The sequence below is a fragment of the Aplidium turbinatum genome, chromosome 8, assembly GCF_918807975.1.
Source record: "Aplidium turbinatum chromosome 8, kaAplTurb1.1, whole genome shotgun sequence".
NCBI lineage: Eukaryota > Metazoa > Chordata > Ascidiacea > Aplousobranchia > Polyclinidae > Aplidium > Aplidium turbinatum.
Window position 1 is genome coordinate 30,860,286 of NC_137479.1, and position 22,121 is coordinate 30,882,406.

Here is a 22,121-nt window from a genome sequence, read left to right on the forward strand (position 1 = left end):
GGAAGACAATGCTACTCGAAGAGGAGCATGGATATCTAACGCGTTTCTGTGTTATCCCTTTAAACAGCTCATGGTAGAAAAGCCGGCTTCACATAGATACGTAGAAGGGAATGGAAGCAGTGTTTTAATAGCCATGCTATTAAATGTTTTAATAGCCAATACAGTCTCGGATATTCTGCTTTTATTTTGACCCAGAAGCTTGCAAGGGAGTTTTATTTAAAAGATTTTCGCAAACCTTCATCAGCAGATAAATCCAATAATTTATTATTTAACTCTTCTACGTTTACAGTTGGTTCAAATGGGTTTCGAATCCATACATTTCCTCTTCGTGGATCTTCTTGTTCCGGAAAATAATGTTGAATACGTTCCACCAAATTTGACAAATGTTCTGTGGCAGTATCTTGAACACATTTTACGTCCAAATTGTCTCCAGCATCGTCAATAACAGTAGCTAACTTAGGAAACCTGCCTCATCTGCGCCAATGAAGCCAAATTTTAAATACGATGGAACATATTATTTTCGAACAAATGTTGAACGACTTCTTTTTACAGTCAACACCTCAGTCACCTCAGTGCTTCCAGCATTACTTTCGTTTGAATCAGAATCATCATGTAGGTCTGAAACTGATTGTCTATGTTTCGTATAGATAGGCCCTATCAACGATAGGCTCTATCGTACCTTTGCAAAAATTGAAATATCAACTTAAAGTGCAACTGCACGATCGAATTAACATTGGCTAGAATCCATTGCCAAGACATCCGGTACCTTCTGAAAAACTCACTTCCTTGCAATGGAGGCCCACAGCCGAGAAACCGACCCTTTTCCCACGCTCTCTAGCGCTTCTTTCTCACGCTACCTGGAAGTAGCAAACTCGTCAACGCCACCTAGTGATATGACGTCAGTTGGAGTCGAGCTTAGTGGAGACCAAACTAGCCGAGATAGGCTTGGTTTCTAGTGAATGCGCAAATTTATAAGGCATCCATAATGAAGACGCATCTTTCAGCCAGCATTATATGCATACAAATTTAGTTGTTCTTGCCTGTGTGCCAGGAGTGGTTTGCGAAGCCCATCGCTGAAGGCTAGTTTCGTAGATTAAACAGCCAAACTTGGTTATATCGAAAACATTTTGTATTGTATTGTAGGACATGGTACAGTCGACTATCATGCGATTACGCTTTAGCATTCATTGGGACTGTCTTCGGCAGTGTTGACATCTAGGTTTTTTCAAAAATAATCTATTCTAGATGAAGCTAAAAAAAAGACCAGAATAAACCAAATTGAAGCAGAAATAAACAAAAAGAAAAAACCAACATACAATACTGATGACAAATCGCATTACGACACACAAATCGAAAACAAACCAAACCAAAAAACACACCAAATCGAAAAAAATAAACCAAACGGTTGCAAATAAACCAGATTTGGTTTTAAAAAGACTAAAATGGTAACACTGGTCTTCGGAACCCAGCATAATCTCCATCGTCGCTGGGGTACTCTCTGCGGATGAAAGAGGCAATGCAGGATGGCAGCATGACTCTGTTCGAATTGCCCAGAACTTCTCCATCCAACAGCCACTCCAGCACGTGCCTATAAGCGACCAGCCTGAATTGCTTGGGAGATATAACAGCTTCGTTTAATAGTGAATGAAACAATTATGCAACCAGCTCTTGAAAGGCTGTTGAACAGTAAACAAGCTCAAGTAAACTCACTCATTTGACAACTTTCCATCGCGTCCTCTGGGCTTTCCATCTTTTTCCCAATTATTCCTATCAACCCTGAAGAAGGTTTGTAGGACTGCTGGATTGACCATCGCATGGAAATCGTCCAACAAAGTGATGCAAGAGGTGCTCTCCGCCATGCCGTTAAGCACCCTTACACACTGCTCGATTTCGTGGTTCGAATGTCACATAACATTGGTTAAGACGTACCGTACTACCTCGGATGGGCCTATGACAGCTTTGGTCTGTCCCTTAACCAACAATTTCAATGGATAAGTCAACAGACATGGCTTATTTTTTTCAAACTCGAGATTGCAAAGAGCCTATACCACCTGCTTTCACATAAAAAGCAAGTGCAACAAGATCAAAGCAGCGAAAAAAAAAACTCCTTCCTCTAGGACAGTGGTCGGCAACCTGCGGCTCCGGAGCCGCATGCGGCTCTTTAGCTCCTCTGAAGTGGCTCCCTCCAGATTTGACATGATTTGGTATAGCCAATGAGTTCGACTGTGATAATAAAAAAAAACAAAAAACGGCATCAAAATGTTTACTGGTTGTGCAAGATGATGCAGCAATGAGCCAACTCTGATCGAGTGATACTCTGTCAGAAAATAATAGACTTTTTTTTACAATTTTTGTTATTCAAGTTTTGACTTTATCAGGTCAGTTTACAGCTTTTGGCGTGAATACTGAACAGCATACTCTTTTTTATCAGTAGCCATGCACAAATAAAAAAGAGAAAAGTTTTAGGCGAAAACAGAGATGTTACTCAGCATAGACAGTCGGACATAAACATGAACTTTGCATTCAATGTAAATGATGTTAGCATATCTGCATGCTTAATAGCCTATGTGGGAAAAAAAATCCCAAAATAAATGACTTCAAAAGGCACTGTCAGAACAGCCATAGAGCATTAATTTTGCTGCACATTATCCCATTTTGGAGATTAGTTAAAGTAGGCAGTATTGGAACTTATGCAAAGATCGGAGCAGAGTAAGGAAGCTTTCAATAAAGGGATAACAGCCCCATGCCACACCAATGCTGCTAGTTTTGTGGCAGCTCAATAGATTGTTAAGCGAGGAAAGCCGTACACAGTTAGAGTTGACAACATAAAAAAGAATTGTTCGGTAGCAAAGAAACTGTGGTCTGATCTACTTAAAACACATATATTATGTTTTGTGGCTCTCAGTAGGAGTCAGCTGGTCATATCTGCCAAAATATGTAACAGAATCGCTCTTTTGTTAAAAAAGGTTGCCGACCACTGCTCTAGAACAAACACAAATGAAGGACTTGCAAAAGCGATTGTCGCTCAGGGTTGTCAGACAGCTTTTGAGAAAAAGAGCCAAATAATGTCTAAAAAAGGGTCAAACTGGATAAAAAAGAGCCAAATTGAACAATAAGGTTAATAACGTTGTTAATAATACATAATAACGTTAACAACGTCAATAACGTTACAACATTACAACAACAGAGTCTTCTACATTCTACAAGAACAATTCCAAATCTTCATCTTCTACAGTGTTTCCACTCGAATCTTTGGCATTGGCATAAACATTGTCAGCTAAACACTGTCTAAAAAATCGTAAACACTTTTCAGTCTCAATTTCCGAAAGACATTTATTTATATAGCTAGTTTGATAGTATGTGCCAACTGCTTCTAAAAAGAGCCAAATATTGAAAACAAAGGGCCAAGGGGCCAAACAATTTTTTTTTGCGCCAACTGCCTCTAAAAAGGGCCAAATTTGTGAAATTTGGTCCCAAAAAGGCCAATCTGGCAAGCCTGTTGTCGCTTCGGTCTGACTCCGCGTGTTGCGCAATGCAATCCACCATTGCAGGAATGTGGCCAAAAATACAAGCGCTTGGAAAACCAGAGTTTTGATAATTTTTATTGAGATAAATATAGCTTTAAAAAGTAAGGGCGAGGTTGGTATTTACAGATTGAAACATGCTCTTTCAGATAAAGTGCACTTTAAGCATATAAAATTCTAAAATATTGAATTTAAAAACTTATAGACAAATGATTTTATTATATATCAGCATAATTTCTAGTAAAATGTTTGCCCGGATTGCTCAGTTGGTTAGCGCGTGACTTCTGGAACGAAGAAGCTTCAAGATCAAGCGGCCATGGTTCGACTCTCGGGGTGTTCGCTTGAGCAACGCACGTCAAAGACTGCTCTCCATTCAGCGGCACCTAATGGATGGAATAATTCCCTGGCAACAAGACTTCAACAAACGGAAACTTAACTCTGTCAATCTCGCTGACCGGCCCGCGAAATTTTTTTTCCCACGAACTTTTTGTTACTTCACATAGAGTTTGAATTTATACCGTGTGAATGCAAACGTTTTTTGTTGGCGTGTTCGGTTCAGTGGTTTCGTCTTTTGTCTTATGTTCGTAAGGACATCGGTTCGACGCCTATCGAAGTCAATGTTTTTTTCTTTACATTAATTTTTGCGGTGCACAAAAGCTTTTAAAAAAAACGTAAGGTTAGGGTTAATTCTTAGGGTTAGGGTTAATTCTTAATCAATTCGGAAAATCTTACTTTTAGACTAGTGACCAGAATCGATTTCTTTTCTTAACTTTTTTAAACTTGACTAGACTAGGTGTGTCTCCAGGCTACGTTTTTTTTTCAAGTTCAATGTTTAGATTTGGACCTGGAGGGCGACAATCGGCTGTTGTGAGGATGAAAATCGGTAAAACAGTTACGCGCGCCGCGCGCCTCTGGAGCGGTGTGGGTGTTCTTTCGAGGGTCGGACAATTGTGCAGGCGCCACCACTTGGCTCCGCCTCCCGTTGAAAATCTTGATATGGCATGCAAAGTTTTGAGTAAGCCTAAATCAAGAAATTAGGATTTTTTTTCTTTACAAGTCAAATGTGTAATGGCTTCAGTCGATTATGCGCCTGCAAGCTGCAAGGATTGATCAAGTAGTTCGTTGGAGTCGGCGATTCTTTGTCACAAATATATTAAAGGGATACTAAAGGAAAAACTGGACTTGGCGATTGTACAGTACGTTCTTTGTGTTTAACATGCTACCATAAAACGATTTTCAATAAAATTTTGCCCCATTTCGGTCTGACCAGTATTCCGCGCGTGCTTTTGTCAGAGCTTTCAAAACGGGAATGGGCGTGAGCAGCGAAGCGTGCGACTGTACAGTCTACGTCACTATAGACTAGCAATCAGCTGATTGAGTAATAGTTGTCACTACGGGCGATTTAACTGTAGGCTATTGTTACGGCCAATCTCTGTACAAATCAAACGTCATATAAAACCGTTCAAGTCTACTGAATATTACGTCATGGAAGTTGCTAGAAAATGTGCCAAAATTGCACCATCGTTCATAGACTTGTGTCAAACTTGTTTGGACTTGTTTGGGCCTGTTTAAACAGGAAATATTACATCAGCTTTAAACACCTGTTGGAATGACTTCATAATTGTCTTTCATTTATTGCGTCACAGTTACTTTCTACGTGAATTTGAGATATTGATATCTATTCTGGTCATTCGTAAAATGATTGTTTGAAAGTTGGCCGCACATTTAACTGTTGGCTTAGTGCTTGCTAGCTGGACAAAAGTTCCGTCTTTTATCCAAGTAATCTGTTCTGTAGTGACAGTTTTCAGTGGTGTACGCGTTGCACCCCCTCGTTTTCGGTAGCCGTGGGCTAATTTTTACAGAAATACACTTTTTGAAAAGAAGTTCAAGTGTGTGTTTCTTCGGTCATTATATGCAGACGAAAGGATCCGGGAACTTTAAGTTACAATTTTCCCACGAAGAAATTATGGTTTACCGCTGTGACCAGCTATGTATGTATGTATGTACATCAGATTTCAACATCAAAACATCAGACAGTTTGCTCAAAACATCAGATCTGATGTTAAAACATCAGATGTGGTAACGTGGCTTTTGTTATTGCTGTCGATAGTGACGTATTCTCGAGCAGTGTTTTCACTTTTTGGTCATTTTGAAAAAAATTAAAAATAAATGAAACAATGGACTTGGGCCTTGCCAATGCCATTGAAAACATTTTTTTTTTCGGTAATTTTTTTTTAAACGTATTATTGAATGTTCAGTTTCGCATTTTAATGCTTAATTCCCGTTTGAAAATTTCATTTAGTATGCCTTTAAGTTGTGGTGACATCATTTCATTTTAGGTTTGTTGGTGCCTAAAATGTCCAAAGCATCACCAGCAAGCACTGTCGGGAAGATTGCAAGTGGAAAGTTTGCCATGTCAGTTAAGATAATTTAAACCTGGTAGCCTACTGATGAAATTGTTGTGCCTCCATGACACTCCAAAATCTCTGCTCCACTAAAAAGGTTCCGAGGTAGATTGGTAGGCTATGATTCTGATCAGTGTTGCCAGACAAGTTTTCCAAGTTGCATTTGCAAAAAGGTTTGCACCTTTTGTAGGAAGAGAGTATCCGCCAGGCCAATATTTACCAAAAACGACCCTGGCAGAATCATCCCAATCTCAATTTTACGACTTCACATTTTCCTCAATAATTTCCCATCTGACAATCATAATTTCAACGAACCTTTTCATCAATAAGATTATACTGAATATCAGCAGTAACAACTGCAGTATTTTTATTTGCGTTCATTTCATCGAAGATTTCTCAAGAATCTCACAATACACAATGAGTATAAGCAACTTTGAAACAAATTAATTCGCATAAAAACTAAAGCTTATGTTAGGTTAAAGAAACTTTTAAATTGGGTAAATCAAGTTGCTCAGATACCTGGAAGACTATAAGATAATACGTAAACAAAATAAAACTAATGAATTAAGGTCCAAAATCTGTCTTTACAATCACACAACTACATTTAAAGCAGAAGAAATCTGAGAAAATGAATATTGATCATAAATTAGAAGACAAACATATAAGCACAAACTGCAGAAATACTCTTATAAATGGTCGGCCTAGCCCTGTTTCTTCTGTCAGTCTGCAATAAACAGGTGTTGACGAAATAACTACAATTGACGAATTCAAGCTTAACAAGTCCCCTGGATAATAATTATTATTAAGAGTTCAAAGTTCTTCATAGTCTTTTACTTTACCCGAGTCTTTAACACAGTGGCGTACGCAAGGAGGTGGGGGGGGGGGGTTAAATTATGCAATTTGGATTTTGCAATAACAAATGAAATGTAACAATTACTCATTTTCACAAAAATATCATAAACAAACTAAACAATCACACAGGGGTGAGCAAAGGCAAGGTGGGTACATCTGTTCCCTGGTATCAGGAGGGCACAAATTGATCAGTATAACATTGACTCTTATGACCAAAGTATTGTGATTTGGGAACGTAAGAAATATCATTCTTTCCGGAAATCCTAGCTACAGTACAATTTATTTTTGTGTTTGAATAGTTTAATCTTTTACAATCAAGTCCATAAAACGTTTAATCGAAAGAATGCTTCCCTCTACTTTCAGATCCCCACTTGCATAAACCCCCATTGGATTCCTCTTTCTGCCCAGTATGTCTTTCCAGACTGTTGAAGACATTGTGACTTTTGCATCAAAATCCTTGGGAATTTGGCTTGGTTCGTTATTGTATTCCAGAATGCAATGCCGCATAATAAAACTATAAATTTCGTCAACATCAGAAAAAGCAAAAATGACAACTGAGACCATTTCATCGTCGCATGAATCTGCGATGAAACGAATTGGAAATTGTTCCATAATTTCTGAAATCTTTAGTCCGCTCATGGCTTTGGCTTTTGAACTTGTTGTCAAACTGATTTTAAGATCAAACTCTAATTCCCTGGCGCATGTCAAATAATAGTTTCTTGCATTTGAATTCATTGTAAGAGATGATAAAGATTTTAGAGAGGCGACGGCTAATGCTTTAGCTTGCTCGCGTAAAAACGAACCGAGGCTAGTGGATTTCAAAGCGTTGAATGCCAATTCTAAAGACCACTGCAGATCTTCATTCAATCCTTTACCGGTTCTTTTGAAATCAGTGGCAAATTTATCGTAACATTCTTGAGACTTTTTTAACATTTTTTCAGTCCCTGATAAATTGGCTCCAAAATCCGTATCTAGGAGTTCTTCAAGGCGCTTTGCACGGTCTTGCTTTGAAAGTGGAAACAAATTCACAGGGTCCCCATCAAACCAACCGAGTTGAGCGTTGTATGCTCCCCTAACGGACCAAGGCACAGTGCCGTAATACTGTTGAAGGTACGGGTGAGATGCCAGGCTGGGAGGAAGTCGAACACGTTCTACAATTTCATCAATGTCCAATCCTGCATTCATCAGTCGAGTAGTCTGGTCATTGATATACTGTATGGCGTCACGATAGTGTGTTATGACGTCAAAGACTTTCTCCTCTCCTGCAACAGGCTCAGTATGCGAAGGAACCATGTACTCAGCACGGAGGTAGCGCACTTTGTCAAGACTACGGAACCATTGCTTGAAGCTCCGAGGGGGCGTACCTCTGATTGCGTAGAGGTTGGGAAAGGCTTTGTAAATGTTATCAGCAGGGCATACGACACGCCAATCAGGAATCCATATTGTGATTTGGTCATTTGTCTCTCCCGGCGTATGAAGCAATGTGAAGGTAATACCTGGACAATGACATAAGTTATTTTAGGAAAAAATGTAGAAGCATAAAAGCCAAAATGTAGCAACATGTTCAACAAACGTTTCAAGAATTTCTACGTTTTGATGTTCAGTGCCACAAATTAAAAGCATGATGATTGTTTTTGATGTATTCTGGCTTCTACCGTCACCATCGTAATAACAGCTTCTACCCAGTAGTTGAAAATTTAGATGAAGCGGACGAGAAGGAAGCCAATTTTTATGACTACCTTCAGGCATGCCTTTCAGTGTCCTGCCAAAGCCGCATGAGCGGTGTCAAACCGGCGCCCTTTTGAACGTGTAGCACTGATGGTGAAACCAGTAGGCTATAGTTTTCAAAACGGCTTTGTTGAAGATGAATTTAATTACTGCACAGTTGTAAGCCCGAACAGCCCAATTGGTAAGCATCCTGCAAAGCAGGCAAATAAATAGCAAAGCTGAGCAACGATTTTTTGCTCTTGTCTTGTGCAGTTAACACACTTCAATGATGGGCTACTCTATTTCTCTATAGTCTACTTCTCTATAACAGCATCTAGTGGCCTGATGGAAGAGTCCACAGACAACATTTCAACTGCGTACAAGAAGAGACAGCAACAGAAAGTTTATGTTAATTTGTTTAAACCTTTCTGTGCAAAAGTACTGACATATTAAGGGGTTTATGGCTACCCAAGTGATATTTTTAAAGTCTAGTTTATTACTAAGCTGCAACCAAACCAACAAAACGGAACAAACTAAAATGTTTTGCTCTTGTCAAGAAAATGAAAAATTGCAAAGGAAAAAAAATATTAGCAAAACAAATAAGTTACCAAAAATATTTTGGTTATGGTTTGATTCAAAGGAAAAATCTCTTACAACTTCTTGTATGTATCGACAATTTAATGTTTGTGGATTTGTTTCTGTCCCTGACGAAAGGTAGCTTGCAATGCTGAGCCGAAATTGTGTCAATTTGTTTTGTTGTTTATTTCTTTATCATTTAAATAATGTTTTTCAACGTAGCTATGAATGTACCTGCCAAAGTGTATTGTTGTTCCACATCAAACGTATCAGTTGCCTCGGCTAGATGGTATCCATATGTTCTGTTCGTATGGAGTTTAGGGCCTCCCTCGTCGTCCGAACTACGTTGCAGCGGTATTGCAAATTGTCTTCCAGTACGGATGTGAACAAGGTCGGTGGATGTCACTGGTCAGGATGAGATTGTTTCTTGAATTTAATTCACATTGCAAGGATACAAACAGGATTAATAAATTGTTTGACTAAATGTCCAAAATAAGGTTGGAGTTGCGACTGCAAATGAAAGTTTAGCATAGTATTCACCCAATACACAACCAAGGCAACGATTAGCCTACTTTAAAATCAAAATTTTGTTAGCTAACTGCATCCTACCTCCACTGACAATGTCTGCTTTTCTAATTGCTAAGAGCAACGCAAATCTGTGTTAGATGTAGCGTTATATAAAACAAAATCATTGTTGTTATGATAATTAGTATTATTTTGATTGTTAAAGTTCTTATATCATTATCATCAATCATCATTATCATTATTTCCTTAGCTAGATATGTTACACCGCTATTGGTGGGCTGATACTGCAGCCTGCAGGCTTAGCGCTAGAAGTAAGTAGGTCACTCACAGAATCTGGTGTATTCATCCGCTGTTGACGAGTGGGTAAACACCCGTATGTTGACGTCAGAACCTTTAGCATCATCTAGAAGCGCCTGTGCTCCAACTACGTGATCTAAAAACAAAAGATATTTTTCTCGCGACAATATTTACGTGAAGGCATCCAAAGTCGTGACAAGGTAATTCCATATAACAAGAATTCTTTGAAACAAGATAAATCATGTTTCGTAGAAGGCGTGGTTTCATCAACAAAGGCTTAAAAGTTTTTTTTGCTTGTTGATGAAAATCATTGCAAATAGCATGCCCATGACCTCCTTGGTTTTCTTACATTGTAATACTTCAGGGTTTGTGAACCCAGTTCAGCTCGTTATTGCCTATTGAAAGCAGTAAATATCAGGACAACATTTTTTTGATTGTATTTGATTGGTGGATTGTTAATACTTATTTTAGGACTAAAAACCTCTTTAAATATCTATTCCTGGCTGTTTCGCGGTTTGTACCGATGTTGCACCACCGACACAGACCGTTACCACCGAGACACGACCATCTTATCTTTAGGTAAGGTACAGGCTTAGCTATCAAGATTAGCAAAGTTTCTGCTTGTTGTCGTCTGTGAACACTCCATTCACTAGGTGCCGCTGCAACGGACTGATATTTTAGTCTCAAGTTTCACGTGATGTTTACAATCCTAAATGAAGAAGTCAAAGTTTTAAGACTTTTCATGAAAAGAAGTGTGAATATCACTGAATTAATGCCTTGCATTGTATTCAAAAGAGGCGAGATTGCCTGCATTATGCTCGATAACACCTTATAAACAAGAAGCAACGGTTGTGTAAATAGAGGGCAAAGTAATATAATGACCACATACAAAGAGGACAAAAGCTCTACGGTATACAGCTCAAGTCATATATTAACTTCTTTTCATAATAGAACCAACTATGATGCTGAAAAATTTAAAGCTCTGGTGTAAAGTGTTTTTGCAGCATGCATGAAACCTTGCACTTTCACTTATGTTGCTTGCCACGTAAATCGCAAAACTAAGCTCTCGCACGCTTGAAAATGCAAGTTCACTAGGTTTATCTCCGCCCGAAGCGGTGCAGAGAATACAAAGCGGCATACAATGAATCTATGACGTTGTCAAAGCGTTTAAACATATTTTTATGACGACACTATCCGTGTATGGAAGGGTCTTCAATCACTTTTGTGCTTTAGGAATACAACATCAATTACTGAGTGGTGCTGATGTCGTGAAGCTCGTTTTCTAATAAAAATTTTAAACACTCAATACGACAAATCCGACTTCAAATCTCAAAAGCAATTGTGGGTCTTCCCAGTTATGATTTAGCTTTTGTAGGCAAATGTGGCAAAGTGTGTGCGTTTGAAGACACCCACCTTTGTGAAAGTGCGTGATGATGATTCCTTTCAACGGCTTCTGGGTTATTTTTCGAAATTCTTTAAAAATCTTTCTCGCTGCTGGTGCAGATACAGTTGTGTCCACAATGATGATCCCATCGCTACCTGAAATATATTTTGATCACAGTACATTACATTAAAGTGAAGTACAATGGTTTGATAAATGATAACTAAAATGGATCTGAGGCGGAATTTGTCCCAGAAACTTTTGATATATTTTGTTTCCATCTGGTCGCTTTTGTATTGGTACTTTGTGGTTCCTAAAGTTTGTCGAAGTGCAGTAGTGCACACCTTGCATCAAACATAATCCTTAAATAAAAGGTGGGTTTATGCTGACGTTATATTTAAAAGCTTTGATTGAAAACCGTGTTTAAAGTTCAAAACAATTTCTTTAATGACAACAACAGGTCAGTGGCGTAACTACCCATTGGATCTTGTGGATAAATCCAGGGGCGGCACGTTGCTAGAGGGCGGCAAAATGTGATAACGTTTTAAAATTTAAACGAACAAAGACAGTCACATTAACACTGATCTAAGTGAAGCCAAAAAACTAAACAAGTTATGCCTATAATCCAATTTGCAACTTTTTTAGATGTGCCTCACCATGTGGTATTTGTGACGGTTTAATGATATTCATGCTGTCGAAGTAATGATAGAATGTCGGTTGTAACTTGTAAGCTATAGCATTGCTCAGCCAATTTAGCTTTGGTAGTTAAGTTCAGATTAGTTTTAAGTTTATTTCACTGCTTCTTCTTCTTTCGTATGAGAGGTTGGTTTTTTGGACTACATTTAATTGGGGTCAAATGAAATGTTTATTTCACTTTCGGGAGGAGACAGGAATAGACCGTGAGGTCATCGAGTCAACTGTCACCTTTACTATCTGTCTGTGGTAGATAGAGGGGATTCCTCCATCTTCATGTGTGAAGATGGGTTAGGTTAGTGAAAGGTTTAAAGTTTCAGGTCTGAAATAGACAGAGGTGGGCAGTAGCGCGCTACTTTTTAGTTGGAGTAGCGGCTGCAGTAGCGGCGCTATTTTTTCCAAAGTAGCGGTAGCGGGAGAGGCGCTACTTTTTTTCAGTCGCACTCCCGCTACCCGCTACTTTTTAATTTAAAATGAAAAAAATACTCGTTTTGTAGCAACATTGGCGTGGTCAAGCAGCTATATAATCGGTTTGGTTGCAAAGTTTCGGTCGTTGCGTCGACTGTTGCGGGAGACATCAAGCCAGGTTGATACCGACAAGAGTGACACCAACACAAGTCACGATTCCAAGGATGAATTTTTTGGTGTGTTGGCGCCATCCCGTGAAACGTTGGTGCAGATTAAGGAAGCAGCAATTGTTGACGCCTTTTTTTCGGACAGGAGCAAGTCCTTGAGCTTTTCGAATACCGAGTAAACATCTGTTCATTAAATACAACATCCCCGTTCTTTCCAGTGCTGCGGTGGAGAGACTTTTCTCTGTAGGAAAAGATGTGCTTAAGCCAAAGCGGACAGGACCTAGTGACTTTCATTTTGAAATGTCGTGTTTTTGAAAGATGCGTAACAATAAATTTCCCTTAAAATGTGTTTTCTATTACGATGTTAAAATGACAGTGTAAAAAAACGAATGATAACATTCGTTTTTAAGGTCATTTTTGCGTCACTGGGGACTTGAAGAGTGTTTCCTAGAGTCATTTTAGACAAAAGTAGCGGTAGAACTAGCGGTAGCGCGCGCTACTTTTGTCCGAGTTGCGGTAGCGGGTAGCGCGCTACTTTTAAAGTAGCGGGTGCCCACCTCTGCAAATAGATCACTTAGTTTAACTCAGCAAATTTGCAATTATGGTAATTGTTTTTAACTAATGTGCAGCAGATTCCAGAACAAGATTTAAGTTGCAATTTTTTTAAGTTAATTTTTGCCTATGACGAGAGTAAAAGAAAGTGAAGATTTTTTTAAAAAGAAAAAGAAAGCTAGAGAAGAGGAACTAAAAAGAATGATGGTACCATTTTGAAGTTCGTAAAAATTACCTCTGCTAAACAAAACAGAAGAGATTAGCACAGTAAATCTCTACGGTACCGTACATCAAATTGAGACGGAAGAAGTGCAGGCTACCTCTAGCAAAACAATAACAAAGTGGTCATTGAAAGCCTGTGAATGAAACACTGTCAGATAAAGATAAAACAGATGCTATCTATTATTCTCATAACGATGTGACTACTTGACCAGAAACATTAACTCATAACATGAGAGTTGAGATAATCAAATTAGGGCCCGAAAGGTTTCAGAATAAAGAAGGGCCATTCAAGCAAGCAATTAATTAAAGGAGACAAAGAATCCTTCAGCCGTCTGAGTAAGAAGTGGTTTTATTTTGAACTTTCTATAAAATTTAACAAAACTGCTTTAAATCTTCTGTTGTGTGGAATTTTAATTAGCTTTTACGACGGTGTCAGGGGGGGTAGGGGCGGCGTTTTGTGCAAAAATCCAAGGGCGGCATATTGCGTTGCTACGCCACTGCAACAGGTAGTTTACACAATTTATGTTGTACAATTTGGGTGACCTTTGTTGGTCAGGGAAAGATGGTGACTGCTCGGTCGAAGGAAGACTTTAGAATATTTTTTCCCGTTTCCTTTACTTTATGTAGTTGAATGAACACTTTTATTTACAAAGTAGCAATATCACTCATTAATTGAAAAGCTTGTAACCAAAGTGTTTCTTCTTCCCGTTAAATCTGAGACTAACTTGAATCACGAGATTTGCCATTGGGAATGTTTATGCTCCCGTGTAACCGCTACCGGTCATCAGTCTACCGGGCAATTGTGTTCAGAGCATTATTACTGACCTTGGTCTATGGGTACAGTGTGCAGCCATGCATACATACGTTTGAGTAGACATCACGGAGGCCAGGCGTTTTCAACCACCGGGTTGCGAGAACACACGTCCAAAATAGCCGCCAAGAATGCATAGGCGTTGAAAGTACATTCTTACCAAGTTATTCTATGGTTTACAGTAAAAACAGTTGCAGCCATGCACTAAATACGTAATAACGAATATTACCCACAACTTAGAGTGTATCTACCAAAGCAGTAACGGATCGAAAGGAGGGACACTTGGTCACGTACCTCCTCCAAAATAAAAATGAAACGCGTAAATTGTTTACACCTTTGCATACTTTTCTCGCTCGATTCCATATCATAAATCTAACAGGTGGCATTCGGAACGCATGGTTTCATTTCAGCAGTGAGTTTAATGAATAGTGCCGGTTAAGTTTTATAGGCCCTTTAATATGATAAGCTGCCAATGAAATATTCCAAAGTAAACACCTTGCTCACCAACTATCTAACAAATAAATTGATGCATTGCACGTATGAAGTGAAATGCATCCATTGTATAAGCTATATACGAAAGGTGGGGGTACCTCAGATGGGTTTTAAAATTTTTACTTTAAGCTCAGAGCACTATATTAATTTTCAACAAGTAAGTTACTACCGAAATCCTTCTGTAGTCGTAACAAAATATTTAAAAAAGTAACTTCAATTCTAAATCAAAACTTGTCCTAAACTGCTAAGAAAATTAGTTTTAATTGGATGGTAGGCTAATGGTCAAATACAAGGAATACGCCTTAAAGTCATTGTTGGGCCTAAATTTGATAGTAGGCTAAATTGGTCAAATACAAGGAATACGCCCTAAAGTCATTGCTGGGCCTAAAAGTGCACAAAAAGCGGTAAAAACAACGTTAAATTAGTTAAAAATTTGTGGGAAGCAATCTTCCCAGACCGTTCCCTTTTTCGACCTTAACTTTTTCTGTATTTTACGAATCTTACTTTAAGTGTGCTTACGCTATAACTACAACACTACGAAAACATTAGACCGAAAAATAGAGTAAATGTCAAAATTCGTTTTCCTATCGCCGGTCCGCGAGGCTATATTCATTTTTAATAAGTTCGTGTTGGAAACCACTGATGTAGGCTACGTAACCGCAACGTTGATAAACAGTTAAAGCAAGTTGTTGGATTGTTTCTGCTACGTAGGCTATTTATGTTAGCCGATGTTTCATTTATGTAACTATAAGCATTGTCTCCAGTTTTTCATGTTTTGTTCAACTGTTTTATTCGCATCAACAACGCCACGGGTACAAAAGATTGACATGGCGAGAGAGCACAAACAAACATAGCCAGGTCGAAGATGATGAACTGTTTTATTTCGATCAACGACGCACGAGTACAAAATAATTGACACGGCGAGAAGAACACAATAAACATAGCCAGGTCAGAGACTTTAAAGAACCGGCCTGCCACGCCCCGTAGAGGCGGGGAGCGGCGTGATTATGGGGTGGCGATGCACCCGGAAGGGAAGTCCACCAGCTCAGGTCGCGGGGGCCAGGCTGGGGAGTCTAGGTACCTGTGGAAGGAAAGTGTGGATCGAGAATTTTGTGCGACTCGTCCGCAAAAGTTAGAATAGCGGAACGGGCCAGGGAGACGGGCCCAGCTTTCTGCAAACGCAAAAAGGTCAGCTCACGACAGGCCGGGCGACAGAAGTTTTATAAAGCCAGGCAGGGCCCACGTCTCCATCACGTGACCGTAACACAGGTACGTTTGACTCCTATACCCGGTCTGCCCGTAGGCAGAGCGGATAAACTTTGGGGTCTCCCACGAGGAAGAGAAGCTTAGCTACAAGGACGATTTGAATACTCGTGGGAGACGAAAAGAAACCGGCCTGCTCTTAGTATTTAATTTACGGGCGTATCAACGTATCTTCTTACCCCGATTATTATTTTCTCAACGTTTTCTGTGCTTTATATTGCGGTAGGCCTACTTGATTTTAGAATAAAATGATTTTATTTGGTAACTCTGCTGCGGGTTGAGTCAAGTGAAGTTTCTAAACATGGCATGTCAAAGATGTTGGCATTTTATTTACAAAGTTATAATGCAATTACCTTCAAGCATGATCATATTTCCAAGAGCAAACCCCAATGCTACATGCACATGGTCAGTCACTTTTACGATCCGTTCCGTTCTGTGTTCTTTGTCCAATTGATGCCGCCTTGGATTTGGGTTTGCTATTGGCTGTGGATGATCATGTTTTTTCTCAACAGAAGGCAAGAAATACTGGAAACTTATCACAGCTACAAGAGCTATAACTGCAGATAAAACAATCTTCAACAAATTATTCATAACTTTGTTACCCTGTAAAAAACAGCACATCTGTATCAGAAATCACCAATTCAGATAAACATGCCAAACTAAACTTTTTTTTAATTACAAGTAGAAGATTACACGTAGCTTCAAGCTGCAGGTTTTCGTCTGACTCTCTTCAGGACCTAACGTTAGAATAAATTAAATCGAACGTGGTGAAGTATTTACAGTAGAAGAAAAACGAAATGTAAATTTAGCTAATCAGAAGAATTCAAATTAACGAAGGAGCTTTAAGACATAAACGAATTCTTTTTGGCGGCATAAGACTGGATCCAGAGTTTTTATAAAGATTGCTTCCAAAGGCACTTAGGCCGCACGTCCCAACGCCTGAAGGGACGAATCAAACAACACGTCCCGAAAATAAGTAGAGAAGGAAAAAATACAACCAGAACCCAACCGAATCGTGGATGCAAAACTTTAAATGACTGAAACACATCTGGTAGCTCTGCAATTGGTCAACACCTGCTGGATAACAAAGAATGTGCTTTGAACTTTAAACTCGAAATGTCTTCAATGCTTGCTAAAGGCCGTTCTTCGTTCCATTTTGCAGCACTGGAAGCAATCTTTATAGAAACTCTAGATTCAGCATCAGGCCGCCAAAAGGAATTCGTTTATGCCTTAAATTTATTTGATTTCGTTAATTTGATGGTCAGAAATAAAAACAACTGAATTGAATTCTTCTGATTATACTTCATCACATTTAGGTTTACAGTATTTTATTCTGACGTTACCAGCTCAGTGGCGGAGTGGTTTCGCCTTCGGCGCGCGAAAGAAAAAAAAAAAAAAAAAATGGTGCTAGTAGATCTGAGATCGATTCCAGGTCGGGTCAAATCGAAGATTTTTAAAACGATACCGATTGTGCTTTTTCTTGAATAACGCAGTTGAGAATAAGTCGGGTGATGATGTGATGGCATCGTAAACTAGATGTATAATTAAAATTGAACCCTCTCGCTAAAAGACCTTAGCTGTTGTAGAGCGACAATAAATAAAACCATAACATTATTATTATTCTGACGTTAGCTCCTGAAGAGAGTCAGATAAAAACTTGCAGCTTCAAGCTATGTGCAACCTTCTACTCGCAATTTTCAAGTTTTGTACCACCAAACAACTTATAACTTTTTTTAATGAAACAAACAACCAGCATGAAACCCTCTTCCCCGTACATTCCGTTTAAAACAACGACGAAAAATTGGGGGGTGGTGACCAATTGACCATACTCGTTTAGATGCGTTGACAGCAAAACTACTAACTTAGGTATGTAAGTGACGAATTCTCAACCTCCGCTCCAGTTTCTTGATGTTGTTGAGGATGAAAAGTTATACAAGGATTCTTTATTTGGAATACAATGGAACTATCAAACATCAGTACATAAAACCAATCAGGTTCTTATTCTATTTGAATACGATACGTAAGAAGCTGTAGCGACTTTAACAAGGAAAAATTCTGCCACTGCATCTGAAACCTCGAACCAATCAACCAATCATAAGCTACGTTTTCCGTGACGTGAAAAAAGGCGAAAAGAAGATGATATACAAACCAAATCAAGTGATGGATTCTCTTTCAGCTGGTTGACTTAGAGCAGTGGTCTCCAACCTTTTTAAGAAGCGACCCCAATTTAAATGAAAATGAAATCAGCATTTCCATGCGACCCCATTTTGTTTTCCGATACGGAGAAAAATATTTCAAGTAATGCTGAAGCTAAATATTACGAGTAAGTATGCACAATTACAGAGAAATGTGGCTACAGAAAAGTATTCCAAAGTCATTGTTTTTAAGAAGTTTCGATTAACACATGAACTTGATTTCATGAAAACAAAATTGTCAATTTATTTCAACATTTGATTTGCACTTTTAATGCGATCGGTAGACTCATCTAATTGAATTGTATACCATGGAGAAGCATTTACATGAATTACAATTTGGTCAAGAACGTCATTGGACATATCTTCAATCCTACGTTTTACTGATGTAGCTGAGCTTGCTGGCCGCAATTCCCTCGGTGTTCAGCTGTAGGACGGTCGGTCGTTGGTATTTTTCGACAGAGGGGCTGCCTCGCCCTGAGAAGGACGTTTCCCTATCCACCCTGCTCTGAATTCAGGCCTGGTTTGCTTGGGTGTGACAAGCTTCGCTTTACATATTTTTTTCTGTCTTGAAGATATGGTACTGACGGGAGGAAACACAAAAAGGTGCTTGTTCTTCACCCCTCGCAATGCTTGCATGGGTCAGGCTTAACCGCCTGCGAACTGGCGTCGGCCGCTTTCGCGCAGACATGCACAGGTGGGGCCTGGTTCCTTCATCAGAATATGAGTGTGGTGCCACTGAACAGACTGCAGACCATGTCATCCACCACTGCTTAACCCACCGGCCTCCACACGGTGCGCATGGTCTGAGGGTCCTGGACGACGAGACTGTTGAGTGGCTGATGATTTCCTGCCCTCCAGTCTAGCCTGGAAAGATCTGCTCATACGCCGATGATGACTGATGTAGCTGATAGTGAAACTGAATCCAATTTTGTGCTCTCTTTTTCTCCAATAATGATTTTCATCACTTCCTTCATTACTGGCATCAGCAATTTTTCTCCAATTGTATGGGCTTACTTCTGCTTTGCAATCTGATAAGAGGCGACATACGAAGAATATACAGCAGCTTTATTTACTACAGTAAATGCTTTCATCACACTGGTTTAGGATGCAAGAGATTGCAATTTACGTTAAAAAAAACTCAGATGGTTTATCCACGCAGCCTGGATGATTTTTTTCTTAATGACGTTTAAGTTTATTTTTTTCATCGATTCTTCTGGTAAAACTTGGCAAATTGCACACTTTGGTTTGCCATTAAATTTAGTGAAACTAAGTTTTAAAAAAGCCGCGTCATATGATCTTTTTCTGGTATTCTTTGCTGCCATTTTTGTATAATATTTATATAATTTAGCTACTTACTAGCTTACTTACTAGCTACAAATTACCATTACTAGCTGCAAAGCAAACCGTAAACAGCCGGTGAAAATAATCTCTGCAAACTAAACCTGCATAAATAACTATTCGCTTGTTCTGGAGTCAGCTTGAATAATAAAAAGTAAGTCTGAACTAACGTCGTGAATGCTTTTGCTCTGTCCTACAGTACTTATCCCAACCATTCGCTTTTTGATTATTGCACCACTATGGTTTAATTGCGACACGAGCTAGCAAGCTGTACTCTAAAACAGTGCTTCTTAAACAGGTGAATGGTTCACTCCAAGGTGAATACAATTTTTGCAGGGGTGAACCAACCAAAAGGGGTAAATAAAGGTGAACCATCAGAAATGGATGATAGCTTGCTAGCAGGGCGGATATTTCGGGTGTTCAACCTGTTCAGTGAACAGGTGAGAATTTTGAAAAACAAAATCAATTCTAACTTTTTCATTTTTTAATCAAAACTAATTGTTTTTTATAAATTTCAATATATTTTATTGTTTGACAAGGGATGCAAAGATAAGGGTGAATGAAATCTGGAGATAGGTGCTAGGGGTGAACAAAACTAAAACAGTTTAAGAAGCACTGCTCTAAAACACAGACAAACGTTGCGAACTAGAACAAAAAAGTATCAGGCTTTTTTTTCGGTAATAAATTGAAACGGTAAAAAATTGAATATGGTGAGTTGTGGCGACCCCAGGAAAAGTTAAGGCGACCCCACTTGGGGTCGCGACCCACAGGTTGGAGACCACTGACTTAGAGGTTAGGGCTAGAAAGTAGTCATTTCCATGACATGAGTTCGATTACCACCCTTACCATTAGGCTACTCTTTTTCATCTGTGACTACCAAATAAAGCTCAAAACAAGGATTAACTCTCTGGCTGAGTGCTAGAAGGGTCACAATTGGACCTGTTTGGACTGTAGTCTCACATGTTCTGATTGGTTGACGTCACATGAGAGCTACTCCAGCTTTGCCAGTAGGCTTCAGCGTTTCTCCCACTATTCCTGAAAGTTCAGGAGCTTCGCTCATGCACATTTTACTCACGGCTCTTTCGATCATCTCAGTGGTGATTGGTACACTGGGGCCTTCAATGGGCAGTTCATCCGAGAGATCATTGGTGTTTCAGGGGCACTCTTCATTAAGAAGTTGCTCATACTGTTGTTTCCAAGCGACCACAAGTTGCTCGTACTGTTGTTTCCAAGCGACCATAAGTTGCTCATACTGTTGTTTCCAAGCGATCTTCTTTCCTTCCTCATCGAAGGAGAGTTCACCGGCATCATTTTGATGGGTTTATCACCACTAACGTCCTGATTGTCACGCCGCATTTTCTTAGCCAGCTTGTAGACATTCCCTGACTCTGAGTTGATTTAAAACTCCTTTTCTGCTTCACGTTTAGCAGTGTATATGGCATGTTTAGTTGTTCTTTTAGCGTTGTTGTATGCTTCTCTGCTTCGTCCTGCCTTCCATGCCTCAAAGCATCTCCTCTTCCCTTGCACAGCATTCTCCACTAAATCATTCAACAACCATGTTTGCTTAAATGAGCATAATTTTATTGTTATGTTTAACTTATGTAAGACTGACTTCACCAGAAAATATCTTAACTAGCTAAAAAATTTATGTCAAATTATTCTAAAGTCCCTCATTGCTCAACGACAAAACAAATAACAACTTATTTTGATTGAGTACGTTACAATACTAAGTGGCTAGACCAGTGATTCCCAACCGCGGCTCTTAGAGCCGCATGCGGCTCCAAGCTAGCCTTCTTGCGGCTCTCATTGACCCCTGAAAATCCCACAAAAAATGTATTTATAATAATTAGGGCTATTTTTTGACTTGTCAAAATTGTTTACGAAGTCAAAATTGTTTACAAACTGCATTGTCGTTGTGTCGTAGAGGTTGCACTGTCATTGAACTTTTCATTTTACACAGTGATGCCAGGTTGTTTTTTGAAAACAAGCAAGTGAATCTAAAAAACAAGCCCAAAACAGGCAAATCAACACAAAAACAAGCCCAATAATTTGCAACCAATACCAATTAGCATAAAGCACGCGGTTTAACAGTTTTCAGCTTGGCGATGAAGTTTGGATTGCTGATTTGGCGTTTTTTGTTGATATCACTAGATTCACTACACACCTTTCTACTCTAAATCGAACTCTACAAGGCAATAGCAAGTTTTGTCACAATTTGTACAGCACAGCAATTGCTTTTGCAAGCTTTGTCTTTGGAAAACGCAGCTTGCAGGTGGTATTACAACACATTTCCCGTTACCGTTAATGTTAATGTTAATGCGGCGGTTGAACTCATCAAAATAAATTCATTCCGTTAATATTTTCCAATGATGAACATGTTTGCAAATCCTATTGCAGTTAATGTGGCCACTGCTCCTGATAATTTTCAATTGGAGTTGCTAGACAAATATCGAGCTCAAACAATTATTTCAAAATAAAGACCTACTTGAATTTTGGAGTTGAGTTCCAGAGGGAAAGTATCCCAACTTGAAAACCAATGCCCAGAAAAACGCCTCTGTATTTGGATCAACTTACGTATGTGAAGCACTTTTCAGCAAAATGATCACAATCAAAAATAAATATCGCAATCGGTTGACCGATGACCACCTCAAGTAGCTACTGCATCCTCTGCAATTGCGCCTCGCTTTGACAAACTTGTTAAAGCTCAAAGCCA

The 22,121-nt window shown here is 39.2% G+C and overlaps 1 protein-coding gene across 1 annotated transcript; it reads right to left on the minus strand.

The window, feature by feature from the left end:
• Positions 1-6,277: 6,277 nt before the first annotated feature.
• On the minus strand, positions 6,278-16,348 carry LOC145775549 (linear primary-alkylsulfatase-like). Its single transcript, XM_082586848.1, has 5 exons — positions 16,229-16,348; positions 11,300-11,425; positions 9,918-10,022; positions 9,299-9,469; positions 6,278-8,277 (listed from the first exon to the last, which is right to left on the minus strand). Exons 1-5 carry the CDS (start codon positions 16,242-16,244, stop codon positions 7,082-7,084), a joined length of 1,614 nt encoding a protein of 537 aa, XP_082442974.1. The 5' UTR covers positions 16,245-16,348; the 3' UTR covers positions 6,278-7,081.
• Positions 16,349-22,121: the final 5,773 nt, after the last annotated feature.